This window comes from Pygocentrus nattereri, chromosome 1 (genome assembly GCF_015220715.1).
Source record: "Pygocentrus nattereri isolate fPygNat1 chromosome 1, fPygNat1.pri, whole genome shotgun sequence".
Classification (NCBI taxonomy): domain Eukaryota; kingdom Metazoa; phylum Chordata; class Actinopteri; order Characiformes; family Serrasalmidae; genus Pygocentrus; species Pygocentrus nattereri.
In genome coordinates, this window is record NC_051211.1 from 35,324,039 (window position 1) to 35,336,404 (window position 12,366).

At 42.2% G+C, this 12,366-nt stretch overlaps 1 protein-coding gene across 4 annotated transcripts; it reads right to left on the reverse strand.

The window, feature by feature from the left end:
- Positions 1 to 154: 154 nt before the first annotated feature.
- On the reverse strand, positions 155 to 11,496 carry usp44 (ubiquitin specific peptidase 44). 4 transcript variants are annotated; one of them, XM_017696956.2, is made up of 9 exons: positions 11,409 to 11,439; positions 9,028 to 9,087; positions 8,133 to 8,390; positions 6,473 to 7,474; positions 4,897 to 5,154; positions 4,573 to 4,768; positions 3,344 to 3,452; positions 3,037 to 3,242; positions 155 to 2,143 (listed from the first exon to the last, which is right to left on the reverse strand). In XM_017696956.2, the coding sequence occupies exons 3-9, from the start codon at positions 8,307 to 8,309 to the stop codon at positions 2,013 to 2,015; spliced, it is 2,079 nt and encodes a 692-aa protein (XP_017552445.1). In that variant the 5' UTR covers positions 8,310 to 8,390; positions 9,028 to 9,087; positions 11,409 to 11,439; the 3' UTR covers positions 155 to 2,012. The 4 variants fall into 4 exon arrangements, with proteins under 4 accessions (XP_017552445.1, XP_017552442.1, XP_037396682.1 ...); XM_017696953.2 differs by lacking the exon at positions 9,028 to 9,087 and having other exon boundaries at positions 11,409 to 11,496; XM_037540785.1 differs by lacking the exons at positions 9,028 to 9,087; positions 11,409 to 11,439 and adding an exon at positions 9,473 to 11,392.
- Positions 11,497 to 12,366: the final 870 nt, after the last annotated feature.

A 12,366-nucleotide genomic window follows, 5' to 3' on the forward strand; every position in this document is an offset into this window, starting at 1 on the left:
TTGTGCCTTATTTGTTTTGACTAATTGAATAAATAAAGGGTGGTCTCTGACTTTTGCACAGTACTGCAGCTTTAGCATCTAGTGTTTGAAAGTGTGTGTGCTTGAAAGCAGAGGAAACTGTAACATCTTTAAAAGCAACAACAAGGCACACACGTTGGAAGTCATTTTTTCTAGAAAAATGCAAAAATATTTTCCTTTTTATTGAGGTAAAGTTCTCTATAAATTGAGGTAACAATTTGCATAGTTTTACATCTATACCTGCTGAAGAGTGGAGCAACGTGGACTTAGAAGAACCGGGAAAAAAAAGAGGCCGACTCTGAGCGGTGTGTGATTTTACGACAGAAGAATTACCTCCGTTCTCACACGTCAACACAAAACACACCTACACAGAGAGCGCGCTAACCACAACAGTCACAGAATGAATCCAGTCAGCTACAAAACACACACTCTCTCACACACTCACTCACTGTACATACAGCATACATGTGGTGTCTTCGCTGGTGAGAACATTACAGCTTTTTGTATATTCTAAAATCACTTTTTTTTTTTTTTTAGAAAAATAAAAAAAAATAAAAATCTTGTTTACCCAAGTACTGAGTATATAAAAGTACATTCTGGAGAGTCTAAACAGAAAAACAAAAATCCTGAATCGTTTAAAACCATGTTCTGAGTGCTCAAAAGGAGCCGATAACACTAGTACAGCCTTAAAGGGGAACTCGCACACCTTTTCTGAATTTCTGTGCAGGCAAATCATTAAGATGTTAATAATGTAAAAATGTTAAAAGTCATTCGGAATGGTTTGATGTGAAATGCCCTGTTCTAGAGTCAGAACTGTTAACAGTGGCAGTGATGGGAACCGAATGTCTAAAGGGGTTATGAACACACTGCCTGATGTCTGAGACTTTGTTTTATGGTAGTCTTAAGAAAACATTTTGGTGTAAAACTAATTTTTTGTATTTATTAAACCATATATTTTTGTACATCAGTTATTTATTATATACATTAGTTATGTGAATAGTGTTATTTATTAACAAAGCCTGAAGTACAGCCCAGGCAGAGAAGTAGATACAGGGAGTTGTGAGGCATAATAGACCCCAATGAAAACTTGCTTTTTCATATTTACCACTACAATTAACATTACAGACATCCTCTACACTCAGTCTCTCACACATGTACACACACACAAAGCTGGAGTAATGCTTCTAGCTTCTAGATGGGACTGATATTTTGACTCTCTTGCACAGGTTCATTTTGGATAGTAAATAAAATGGCTATATTATGGTGTAATCACAACCCCTGGTTCCCATCACCACCACTGTAAAGAATAAGAGTTGATGAGTGTGTCTACACTGAACCACTCCACATCAGACCACTCTGAATGACTTTACATCTCAGCGACTGAATTATGCAGACATTCTGAAAAGGAAAGGAGGAAAAAAAACAAAACAAACAATGGAATTCCACTTCAAAGAAGTGGTCTAAAACATGGCAGGGCACTTTGAGAGGGGGATTGTGGGGAATATTGTCAGTTTCACACTCATACATGCACACCTGTGATATGGTCATTTGCTAATCTACCCCTTTCGTGAAGAGGGCCTGAAGCAAATCAGGAAACAGTCAACATTCAATGTTAGGCTTTTGTTTTTTTTTTTTACACTTTGGTTTCTGGGCAGTATTCTGCAGATTTTCATCTGCGCTGAAGTAAAAACATTTAACATTATAAGACTCTACACTCAGTCTCACACGTGCACACACACAAAACCGTAGTAATGCTTCTCTCTGGGACTGACATTTTGACTCTTACACACACGCACATGCACACAGCTACAATCACTGCAGAGTGCCTACTGCCAAAGATCTGTGTAAGGCATTAAGAGCATGACAGAATACACCGTCTTCAGAACTGCTGAACCCTACTACAAATACAAAGACACACACACAAACGGTCTTAAAATCATATCAACAGAATGTACAATACAATGTCTCTGTGGCTGATTGGCTTCTACCAGGGGTCAGAGGTCGCTGGCCTTGCCTTTATCCTGAGAGTTTCTCTGGGTGTAGAAGAGAATGTAGGCCTGCGCCTTACAAACCTCCTCCACCGCACACACACTCAGCTTCGAGTCATTACAGTGCACCCAAAATCCTGAGGGGGGAGGGGGTGAGGGTTGGGAAAGATGGAGAGATTGTTAGACTGTGAATCCATTGACCTGGCAGATTCACACAGCTGTCAGTTTAATAGGTCACAATTTACAGTATGGATGGACAAAATATTTCAAAAACCCAAATATTTGTTCGTTATGTAGATATTTCAGTTCTCTACCTATTATTTATAAACACTGTTTTTAATCCTTTTTTTTTAAATCAGCAAAATCCTTTAGACAGAACGGTGTGTGTTAAAGCTACACTGTTCGTTTTGGAGACCTCTCTGGTGGAAATCTGTAATTGCACACAACGTACAACGACATCAGCTGTGCTTTGGACCCCTCCGAACAAATGACTGTGATTATTAACACGTCAAAAGAGCAATCAGAGAGAACTGAGTCAAAACTTGGTGAAGGACGTGTCTGAGAATGTAAGTGAATTATGCACGGTCCTCATATATCATCATATTTTCATCAGTATAATGTTTATGTTAAAGACGTATGACATGGTCTGAAAATCACCCCCAAAATCCAGCCTGACGCTTCCGGCTTTTAAATGACTATTTCAGGCTTTACAGGGCGACTTGCAGCACTGCACACACCTTATTTAATCTTATTTTTTACAATTATGCTTACTTTTGTAATACGTTTCTATTTATTTATTACTGCAGATTATTTCTTCAAAAGAAAACTGTTCTGTCCAATCCAGTTTCCATCTTGTTCAGCTCTATCTTTTTTGCAGAAGCAAAACAGAACTGTAGTCGTAGACACACAAACATAAAAAAAATGCTTTTATTTATAAAGTAAACAAACATTTAAAACAGGCTTTTTCTTTGCATATTTAACAAATGTCTTTATCCATAGCATTTTTATGCTCTCAAAGGCAGTTTCTTACCTCCTTCTGTGTTGTAACAGAAAGCGGTGTAATGGCCAGAGCCAAAACCCTTCCCATGATGCATCACAACAGCAGAGAGCTGGTAGAGGAAGTGTTGGGGCCGTGGTGATGTGTTAGAGTCTTTGCAGCAGTATGGCTCCATGTTCAACTCCTGCTCAAACTGCACATGAACACCAATTTTCTCCCTGTGGTTGCGACCAGACCACCTACACAAGCACAAGAAAGAAAACGGCTGAAATGAAACACACACGAACACCCGCAGGACAGTGTGCATGCCACAGGAATGCGCGTGTGTGGTTGTGTTTACCTGAAGCGCTTGAGGTGCAGTCGCAGGACATGAGGCAGTTTGTAGACCATTAGCTGCTTCTGAGCTTCAGTGAGAACCACTTGCTTAGAGCAGAAACGCCGTCGTTTATCTGAGAATAAAAGGTTTTTTTTGTTTTTTTTTTAACAAACATACTATTCCAACTGAAATATGCTGTCTGAAGACCTAGACATTGTTTTATGATAGGTTTGAGAAAATGTTGGCCTAAAATGTGCGCGTTTATTCATTATTTATTTATTTACCCATTCACAGTGGAAAAAGCATGTAGGGTGTTGTAAGGCAAAATAGTTCTCACTGTCACCATTATACATAGAAACTCAGAGGACACATGTAGGTTCACTGGTGGTTTTGGACAGTAAATAAAATAGCTATATTTGTGTTGTAGACATCACAACCCCCTAGTGAATTTCTGTATAATGAACCATTCCACAACAAACCAATGTGAATGACTTCTATATCTCAATCTTTGAGCTCTGCAGAAATTGAAATATTGGTGACATTCCCCTTCCCCTTTACAATTTTAAGTTTCTTTCTTCTCTGGACTGTTAGCTTGCTAGCCTGCACACTTATTTATCATCATACACTTCAGAGCATGCTAGCAATGCAGAGCATGCTGATCACACTGGGCAATTAGAACAGACATTATGCCCTCAAATACAGCTCTAATACAAGCTGTTAGGAGTCTCAACAGCCCAGCCTCTGACTACTGCCGAGATATTACCGCAGCTTTTATAGGAAAGGACTGTTTGACATGAAAAACAAAAAGACTAATCATAAATGAATGTTTTGCATGATGTGCAGGCAGGTTCTTTTGATCTCTTTAGATACAGTACTGCTACTGACTCACTAGCATTTAGTCTCAAACAAAAGCTTGTTTTTTTCTCCTGGTCAGAAGGAAAAAAAAAAGATGCACAGAAACATGTGCTTTCACAAAAGTCATAAAAGGTATCAGTTATTCTAATTGCTTTCCATTTTTCAATGTTTTAATTATCAAATTTCATCAAATATTTGTTGCAGCCCTGATGTATAGCTATATCCATATTGTTATTAATGGAAATTAATCAGCTTAGTAAGCCTCTGAAGTTCTGAGCTTTTACTAAAGTGATTTGTAACCTAAGATATGTGTCCCAGTTATTGCATAATTACAACTACTCATGTTCGAGTGCCTCTATAAGCTAAGTTTGTAATGTGACTATGTAAGAGAGGCTCACTGTTGCAGTGGTCACAGGCATAAATAGCTCCTTCCAAGGCCTCCGTCTCTGTAAACTTGGCCAGCATCTCCGTCAGTCCACATGGAACCTGTGCAGCATCCTTACTGTTGCTATGGTAACGCTCTGGAAACTCTAACGACAGATCCCAGAACGGCTCCACCGTGTTGGAGCGGTAATCACAAGCCAAACACCTCACCTAGAAAGAATACAAAGATTAGAATATGCAAATTTATGCATATTTGTGTAATGTACCTTTTCATTTTAGCATGATGTTTTGGTGTTTGCATACGGGTGAAAATATGCATGTGATCCAGCACTCCTCACCTGACTTAACAGCTGGCCATGAAAGATGGTGTTGACCACACTGAGCACCTGTTTGATAAGTCGTCTCTGATTGGCTGGCACAGTGGCGGGCGTTAGCGTTCCAGTTCGTTCCAGCTCATGCTGGACCTTATCCAGGAGCTCGCACAAGAACTCCTGTGCATCCTGTTGCGCATAGCCTCGGAACGCTGGGATCAGCTGCCACACTGAGTGCAACATCGCGAAAGGAGACACCAGAGCCCATTTCCCTGACCACATCACCTACAAACACAAACATATCCTGATTAGGCTGCACAGCATTATGTACACAACAGTCATATTCACATCTAATTCACAAGGAGGATCCAAAGTTAGCATTATTCTGCCCTTCTCTCATCTTTGAATGTAGGAGCATACATTTAAGATACAAAGCTTATAACTCACTCACCTTTCCACCAAAGTTTTTTTTTAAGAAAAATGGTGTAATGCTTTAAAAAGGTTTCTTGATATAGGCTATGGAAGCAGAAACTGTCAGTAATATCTTATAAATCTTAATAAAACCTTTTCTGCTCAATTCTTTTTGTTTATTTATGTCATGAATACCTCACTGAAAACTTTTTTTTTGAGAAAATGAACATTTACACAAATTTTATGTGACACCCCAACATGCAACATCCAGGGAATCCAAATAAATCCAAATAATATAGTTAATAAGCTGAGAAGTAGAGCTGTACTGAGGCAAAGACAAGGATTTTTATTTTGAATGATGCCACTTTTCAAAAAGGGATGCTCAGAAAAAAAGCAGTTTTTAGGTAAAGTCCTCAAACAAGTCCACATGGCAGAGAAAAGTGATCTCTTGCATAATGGTTCTAGTGAGGTGGAAGAGTGAATAAATGAAATCAAATAAACAAGATTTATTTTTCCTTAAGTTATGAGGAAAATCAGGGAAGCCAAAACTAAGTTGTGAAATGTCAAATTACAGATGGAAGCCTGTCAACATTAACTACTTATATCAAACAAAAAAACATATTTGCTAAAAGTCACATCTTTAGTAGCATTTTAATCTCCAAAAATGATTTTTAAGTTTCTGGGCATCAAAATGGATTTTTTGTAATGCATTTTCATTTTATCACTTGCAAGTTGGCCAGAAAGTGGATGGAAACTGAACCCTGCGTGCCCGTGTAGCAGGCACATCACCCTGTTACTTCATGCTATTACATAACTGTTATATAGTTTTAAATCCAATTTAGTTATAACTGTTAGAAGAAACAATTCAACAAATTACAAAAGCTCAAATTTAACCGCAATTTGATCATTTTTAAATAAATAAAAAATAAAAAACTCGCTAAATACAGAAACGTGACTGGAGGAGTTATTTGTACTTGAACCAGCCATTATAAGTAGTACATTATGACTATTTTGTTTTATTATTTTTTGCATTTAAAAATAGCCCAACAAATTTATTCTGGGGGGTGGTGGATTTCCCTAACTCACTGAATATATTTACAATCGATAATCATGTTCCAAAATCAGTTGAATTGCTCCCTAATAGCATGTTGTCTCTTACGTGTTGTGTGCCTACATATAAAGAATCATATACCTGGAACAAAGTGTGTAACTCATGACAGAGGGAGATGTGTTTGGAGCTGGGCTCTTTGGGCTGGATGAGCTCCATACTCCGTGAGCGGGATGCTCCCCCGCTGAGCCCTGAGCCCTGTCCAGAGGCTTTGGGCTGGGTGCCTTGCTGAGCGGAGAGCCCTAGTTTGCGGCTGACTGCAGAGGCCAGCAACTCCAGGGCCTGATTCAGATCCAGTCTCAAAAAGCATTCCCTAAACACGTGCAGGTGACTCAAAACCTGCAGTATGGAGTTCATGTAGCATGTGTTACCAAGGTTGCGCAACCCCGTCACACCTGGTGTGACAGTGGGCCGCCTTTTGACGGGGGAGTCACCTGTCGGTTTGGGGGGCGGAGCTTGAGTCTGTTTGGCCTTGGCCTGGGTGCGTTGGCTCTGCAGAGGCATTTTGCTTTTAGAAGTCCGTGTTGCAGGGGGTGGAGCTGGCTTATGTTTGGTGGATTTAACTGGCTTGCTGGTTGCTGGGGAAGCAGTAGCGGCTGCTTTCTGGCTCTGCCTCCGGATACGGCTGCTCTTCCGGGGTGGAGCGCTCTCAAGCTGCTCCCTGAGCTGCCGTTTGAGCTTGCGCCTCCTCTCTCGTGCCTCCCTTTTCCTCTCCTCCTCCTCTTCCTGCTGCCGTGCCTCCTCCAGACACCTCCTCCCGCACTCCGTCTGCTCGAACCAGACACGGAAGATGCGACCCATTAGTGCCCGGCGGCGGTGCCACAGTGCTGTGAACATGCGGTCCTCGTCCCGCAACTGCAATTCCCGTGTATTGCCATGTGCTGGTTGCTCCAAGGGAGTCGCAGCAGAGCGTAGTGTGCGCCCGCTTCTTGTGGTGACCTCATAACGCTGGCTTTTTATGGCGCTGAGAGTGCTGCGCAGCAACTTCAGATCACCGGTGGCATTATCATTCAGCACATAGTCGTCACACAGGTAGCAGAAGACATACAGCTCATTCACCTCCAAGGCCAAAGGGTGGTGCTGTTCCTGCAGGATAAACAGGATAAGCCAATCAATAACAGACAAAGCAGATACAAATAGCAGTACTATAGAGCAGATCATAAAAAATCATAAAAACAGACATTACTGCTATGGAATACGGGTGTAAAGCACGGGACAAGTAGCAATTTAACTGCATCAACTGTTACCAATTTGCAATGTTTCAATTTCAAATGCTTTAAGACACTGAACAAAAATATAAATGCAACACAAAAGTGAAAAGATTTTACTGAAATCCCACAAAAAACAGGGTGAATTATGAAACAGAACTCTCGCATTAATACCTGGGGTGAGCACCATTTGTAGCAGTGTGACACATTTCTGGGAAAAACTACTGGATATTTTTATGTTGCATTTATGTCTGTTCATTTCCAAACATGTACTGCTTTATTGTCTGTAAACCACTGCCTTCGACCTATTACATTTGTGTATTCAGCATATTTTTTTAATTATTCCACAAAAATCACACAGAACCTAATTGTGGTGAAATCTAGGATTTTGCAATGCGTTTTATTGTGTACTAATCACACAAGAATGAGGTGATAAACTTACCTCCCATTACTGAGTAAACCGTAAAGCAAACAATACTCTCAAAATTGTACAGACAGAAAAAAACGACCAACCACAGATAAGCACATACTCATACCTGGAAGTGCTGCAGCGCATGCTCCTCTATGTAGCGCCCGCAAGCCACATGCGAACAGCTGAGGCACGCCCACACAGATTCGGTAGTGTTGCAGTCCACGCAGTGCCATTTCTGCGGGTTCAGGATGGAGTGGTCCCGCGCAAGCCTCAAACGACCTACGTGCTTACACCTGTCCATCACAGTCAGTCACAACCACTTCACATCACCATGGTGAAGGCAGCCAGTGGTACAACTACCTCCTCCCAGGGCATGGTTAGTCTGGAGAGGTACATAGAAACAGTGCATCATTGAAAGGCAGGAAAAACTGTGGAAATTCAGATCTTCTATTCTCACTAATGAATGCTATTTTTGAGAGGAGAGGCTTTATTACTTTGAGCTATATGGAAAAAAAATCCATATAGCTTTTTTTTATAAACATGAATAATTAGGCTCACTTTGTAATGAAACATGTAGTTAGCCAGTGTTATTTAAGCGCTGATGATGTCCACAATATGCTTAAAAAAAGCTGATTCTAAATCACATGAACCACAACCACTATAAACACTTGAAATAAGCCTACATTTAAACTAAACTGCAATGCCAATGGTGTCATCATTAAAAAATCCCATTTAGTCTAGGATTAAGCTTAATCTGGGTCTGGAGTGTTGGTGTGCCGTTTCAGTAACAGGGTTTTTAAATGGTCTACAAAAAGAAAAGCAATGCTCCTGTTTTGGGAAGGCTTCTGAACAGGAGCCCCTTCCAACAGGCTATTCCCTCACCCTGCAAAACACACAGCAGGCTTCACCACTACAGTCAACCTATAAATGAGCCTAAGCAATTCCTTTTTACCTGGATTTATCACAGCAATAATACACCTGACCGTAAACAAGTAAAAACCATGACTACTGTGTCTGACCTGCTTTTGCGTCAACAAGTCATATACAGGCAAATCAGAGGCAGCACTCCTACTGCAAGCCTGAGCAGAAGAAATACAAATGAACAAACAGACAAAACATGAAACAAGTTTGCAGTTGTAGCTCCAATGTGCACCCGGTCGACCGCTAGAGGCGTGTATGCAGTAACTTAACTAACTCATCTGGCCGAGATTGTAAACAACTAAGCCCAGCTAAGTTCACTGCTGACCGGTTTGGTTGTTGACGTCCTACAGCAGCTGACTTTTAAAGGTCTCTTTGTCTTTCTTCAGTCGCACAGTGTTATTCTGATGAAGAAAATGTCTTTCTGTTGACCACACAGCAGGACTATAAAGGCAGCCAGCTAGATTAAGAGTTGTTACCATGGAGTTAGTGATAGCCTAGCTAGCTCACCTAGATAGCCTTATTACGAGCGGAGATTCAACTCACCCAACGTAAGCTTAACCAACATTTTCCTGTAGTTCTCCTGTTCCAGCTCATCTTAGTTTAGCTCCTAATATCTTGTTAGCTAGCAACTTCACCTGACATTAATTCGGAAAAGAGCCGGCCGCACAACGAGCCAGGAATGACGCTGTTAGCCATTTGGCTAATTAGCTATTCATTCTGCATGTGTTAATTATGGTAGCCACCCTGATCATTGCCTAACTGTAACAAGACCGCCATGTGAGCAGACAATTCCAAATGAGTAAGGTAACGCGAATGGTCCGTGTGAGTCTTTAAACACTCAATTCTTTGGTGCGGTCACGTTAGTGTGCGCTAAAGTTAGCCGCTAACGATAGCAGGCTCCGTTGCGCCATTTAGATCCAGTGTTTCTCAATCAGGCACAGCGCGTTTTATTAACCTTTCCCTGCCACCACTGTACCTGACTCAACCCATCAGGCTGTTACCAAGCCCTTCATGAATGCACGATGGGTGTGTAGAGCGGGAACAAGCTCAAATGTGCCGTACACTGACGAAGCTGAAGTCAGTTCCACCTTAAATGGTGCTGCAGGTACGCTCTGTGCTCCGGCGCTACAATTACAAGTGATGGAACTGTTGCACCATTTAAGGTGGAACGGGACAATCCGAACAACTGGACAACACCACCTTAAGGTGTCAACGGCGGAGAGAAGGGTAAAGAGAAGTGAAGGCTCGGTTTACCCCTGATCTGTGCTGCACCGTTTAGTGTTTTTATTAATATTATTATTTTGCTCCGAGTCAACAGTTTCAACCTTCTCTTTACCCTTCTTTCCACACTTGACATGATCAAGCCAGTCCTTCCCAGTCCTGCTGCTGGGCGCCATTCACCGCACATTTTTGTCCTCCTGCTCCAACACACCCATTGTAAACTCGTGAAAGGTCCGGTAGTGAGCTGCTCACTGAGTCCGGTGTGTTAAAGCAAAGAAACACTGGAGTCATGTGTAGTCCAGGAGGGGGTCCAGAAGGGGAGCCAGGAGCAGGGTTTACAAATGCTGGGCTAAGAAACAGGCTGGCTGTCCATTTTAGCGAGGGATGCCTTTCCAGAAGCGCCCAGAAAAAAAGCTCACCAACTGCACAACAACCTTACAGCCCACAAGCACAGCTCACACTGCTGCACTGGTGAATATTTATACTGTTTATTAACTCCCCTTCTCTTCTACTGGCCTTACCTCCTGCTCATTTCCATCCTACAGCCAAACCTCTTTACATTTCACATTCTTCCTCCCTCGCTTATACAGCTAGTTAATTATCTTGCATTCTTCTACGGTTTTCTGGTTTTTCATGGTAACGGACAGTCGCGTAAGCTTGATTTGATTTTTAACGACACACAGGACTGGGGCGATACTGGCACTGACATATTGTCAGTGCGCCAAAGAAACCTCGTAGCTGTCTCCAAACATGTATACAGACATGTTTACTTAACAAGGAGCTCGTTTACTGTTAAACCCCTTTAGTGCCGACAGCAACACCACGACACTACTCCACAACCCTGAAAAACTAACAACACAAATGTAAGTTGCTCCACAAGGCACCGACTATACTATAACGGCGCAGCTGAAGTGAACGGGGATGTTCAGGACTTGAGGAAACCAAGTCCAGGGCAGTGGGGGGTGTTCAGATCGTTTAGCTGGGCGGCTAGCCATGTTTGATTTAAAAGTGCCAGCCTGGATGGCAGTAAAGTTAGCCAGAGCCAGAGCCACGCTGATCTGCTCACCAGATAACAGCGCTGTGCGCTAACAGTAGCCAGCTCAATCTGACTGGCCAGGCTGGGATTAAAATCTACGAGCGGATCACAGACGCTCCCTGCGAATTAACCCGAGCTCCGCCGCCGGCCGCAGCTCACAAGAGCCGCCCTGACGCTCCGACGGGTGTTATTTTCAGGCTGGACTCGGAGAACAGTACATACCTGTTGTGTCTTTTCTACTAGCGGTGTCTTGGCTTAAGCTACACATCGGGTGCAAACCGCAGTCGCCATCTTGTCTACAGTTGTCGCGTGGTGTTCCCTCCGTGCGACATTACGCTCGAGGTGACGTCGCGTTACGTCGGCCAGGACCTCCATCTTTTCGGCTGTGTTCCATTCGGCGTGCTTGGCCGCTGCGTTGTTGTACACTTAGTAATTCCGTTATCGTCTATCGGACTACACTGGAAAGTGGAGTTAAAGTAATAGTTTCGCTACTTTAAGCTACTTAAACCACTTCCCCGTGCTGCCTAGCAGTGTTCAGTAGTTAAATAGTTTACATCAGTGTATATTAGTTATAGCAGTACACGAGCGAGTACTAGGACATTTATAGAGAGATGGACGGATGGACAGAAAGATAGATAGAGAGAGATAGATGCTTTACTTTATTGATCCCGAAGGAAATGTGGCTAATGTCAACCCAACCCTCCAATTCTAACTTTACTTAACTGCCAGCATGCAGGTCACTTAGAAGCTTTCTGAGTGCTGTTGCATTACTAAGAACACCAGGTGAAGAAAACGTCCTCCCGTAATCTGTACACTAGCAAGTATGCTAAGAGCACCAGCTAGTGTAAATCTAACGTTACTCGCTATTCAGTACAAATTCATTCTACAGACAAGTAAAAACCCCGGCTAGTGTAAACTCATAAATTCATTAGTATTCGGTACAATATCATTAAGTGCAGCAGCTGGGATAGTTAGCTAGTCACTAGCCATGAAGAATGCTAGGCATGACGATCGAAGTGCCTTAGAACACAATTAGGGGTATTGGAGCGCAGCCTTTCTGTGAAGCGTAGGGGAAGGTCTCCCTTTCAAACGATGTCAAAGGAGATAATACTGCTTTAACATTAAATCTGGTGCAAACGACGCGTTTCAATCATTCGTATGTCACAGAATAAGATTACTG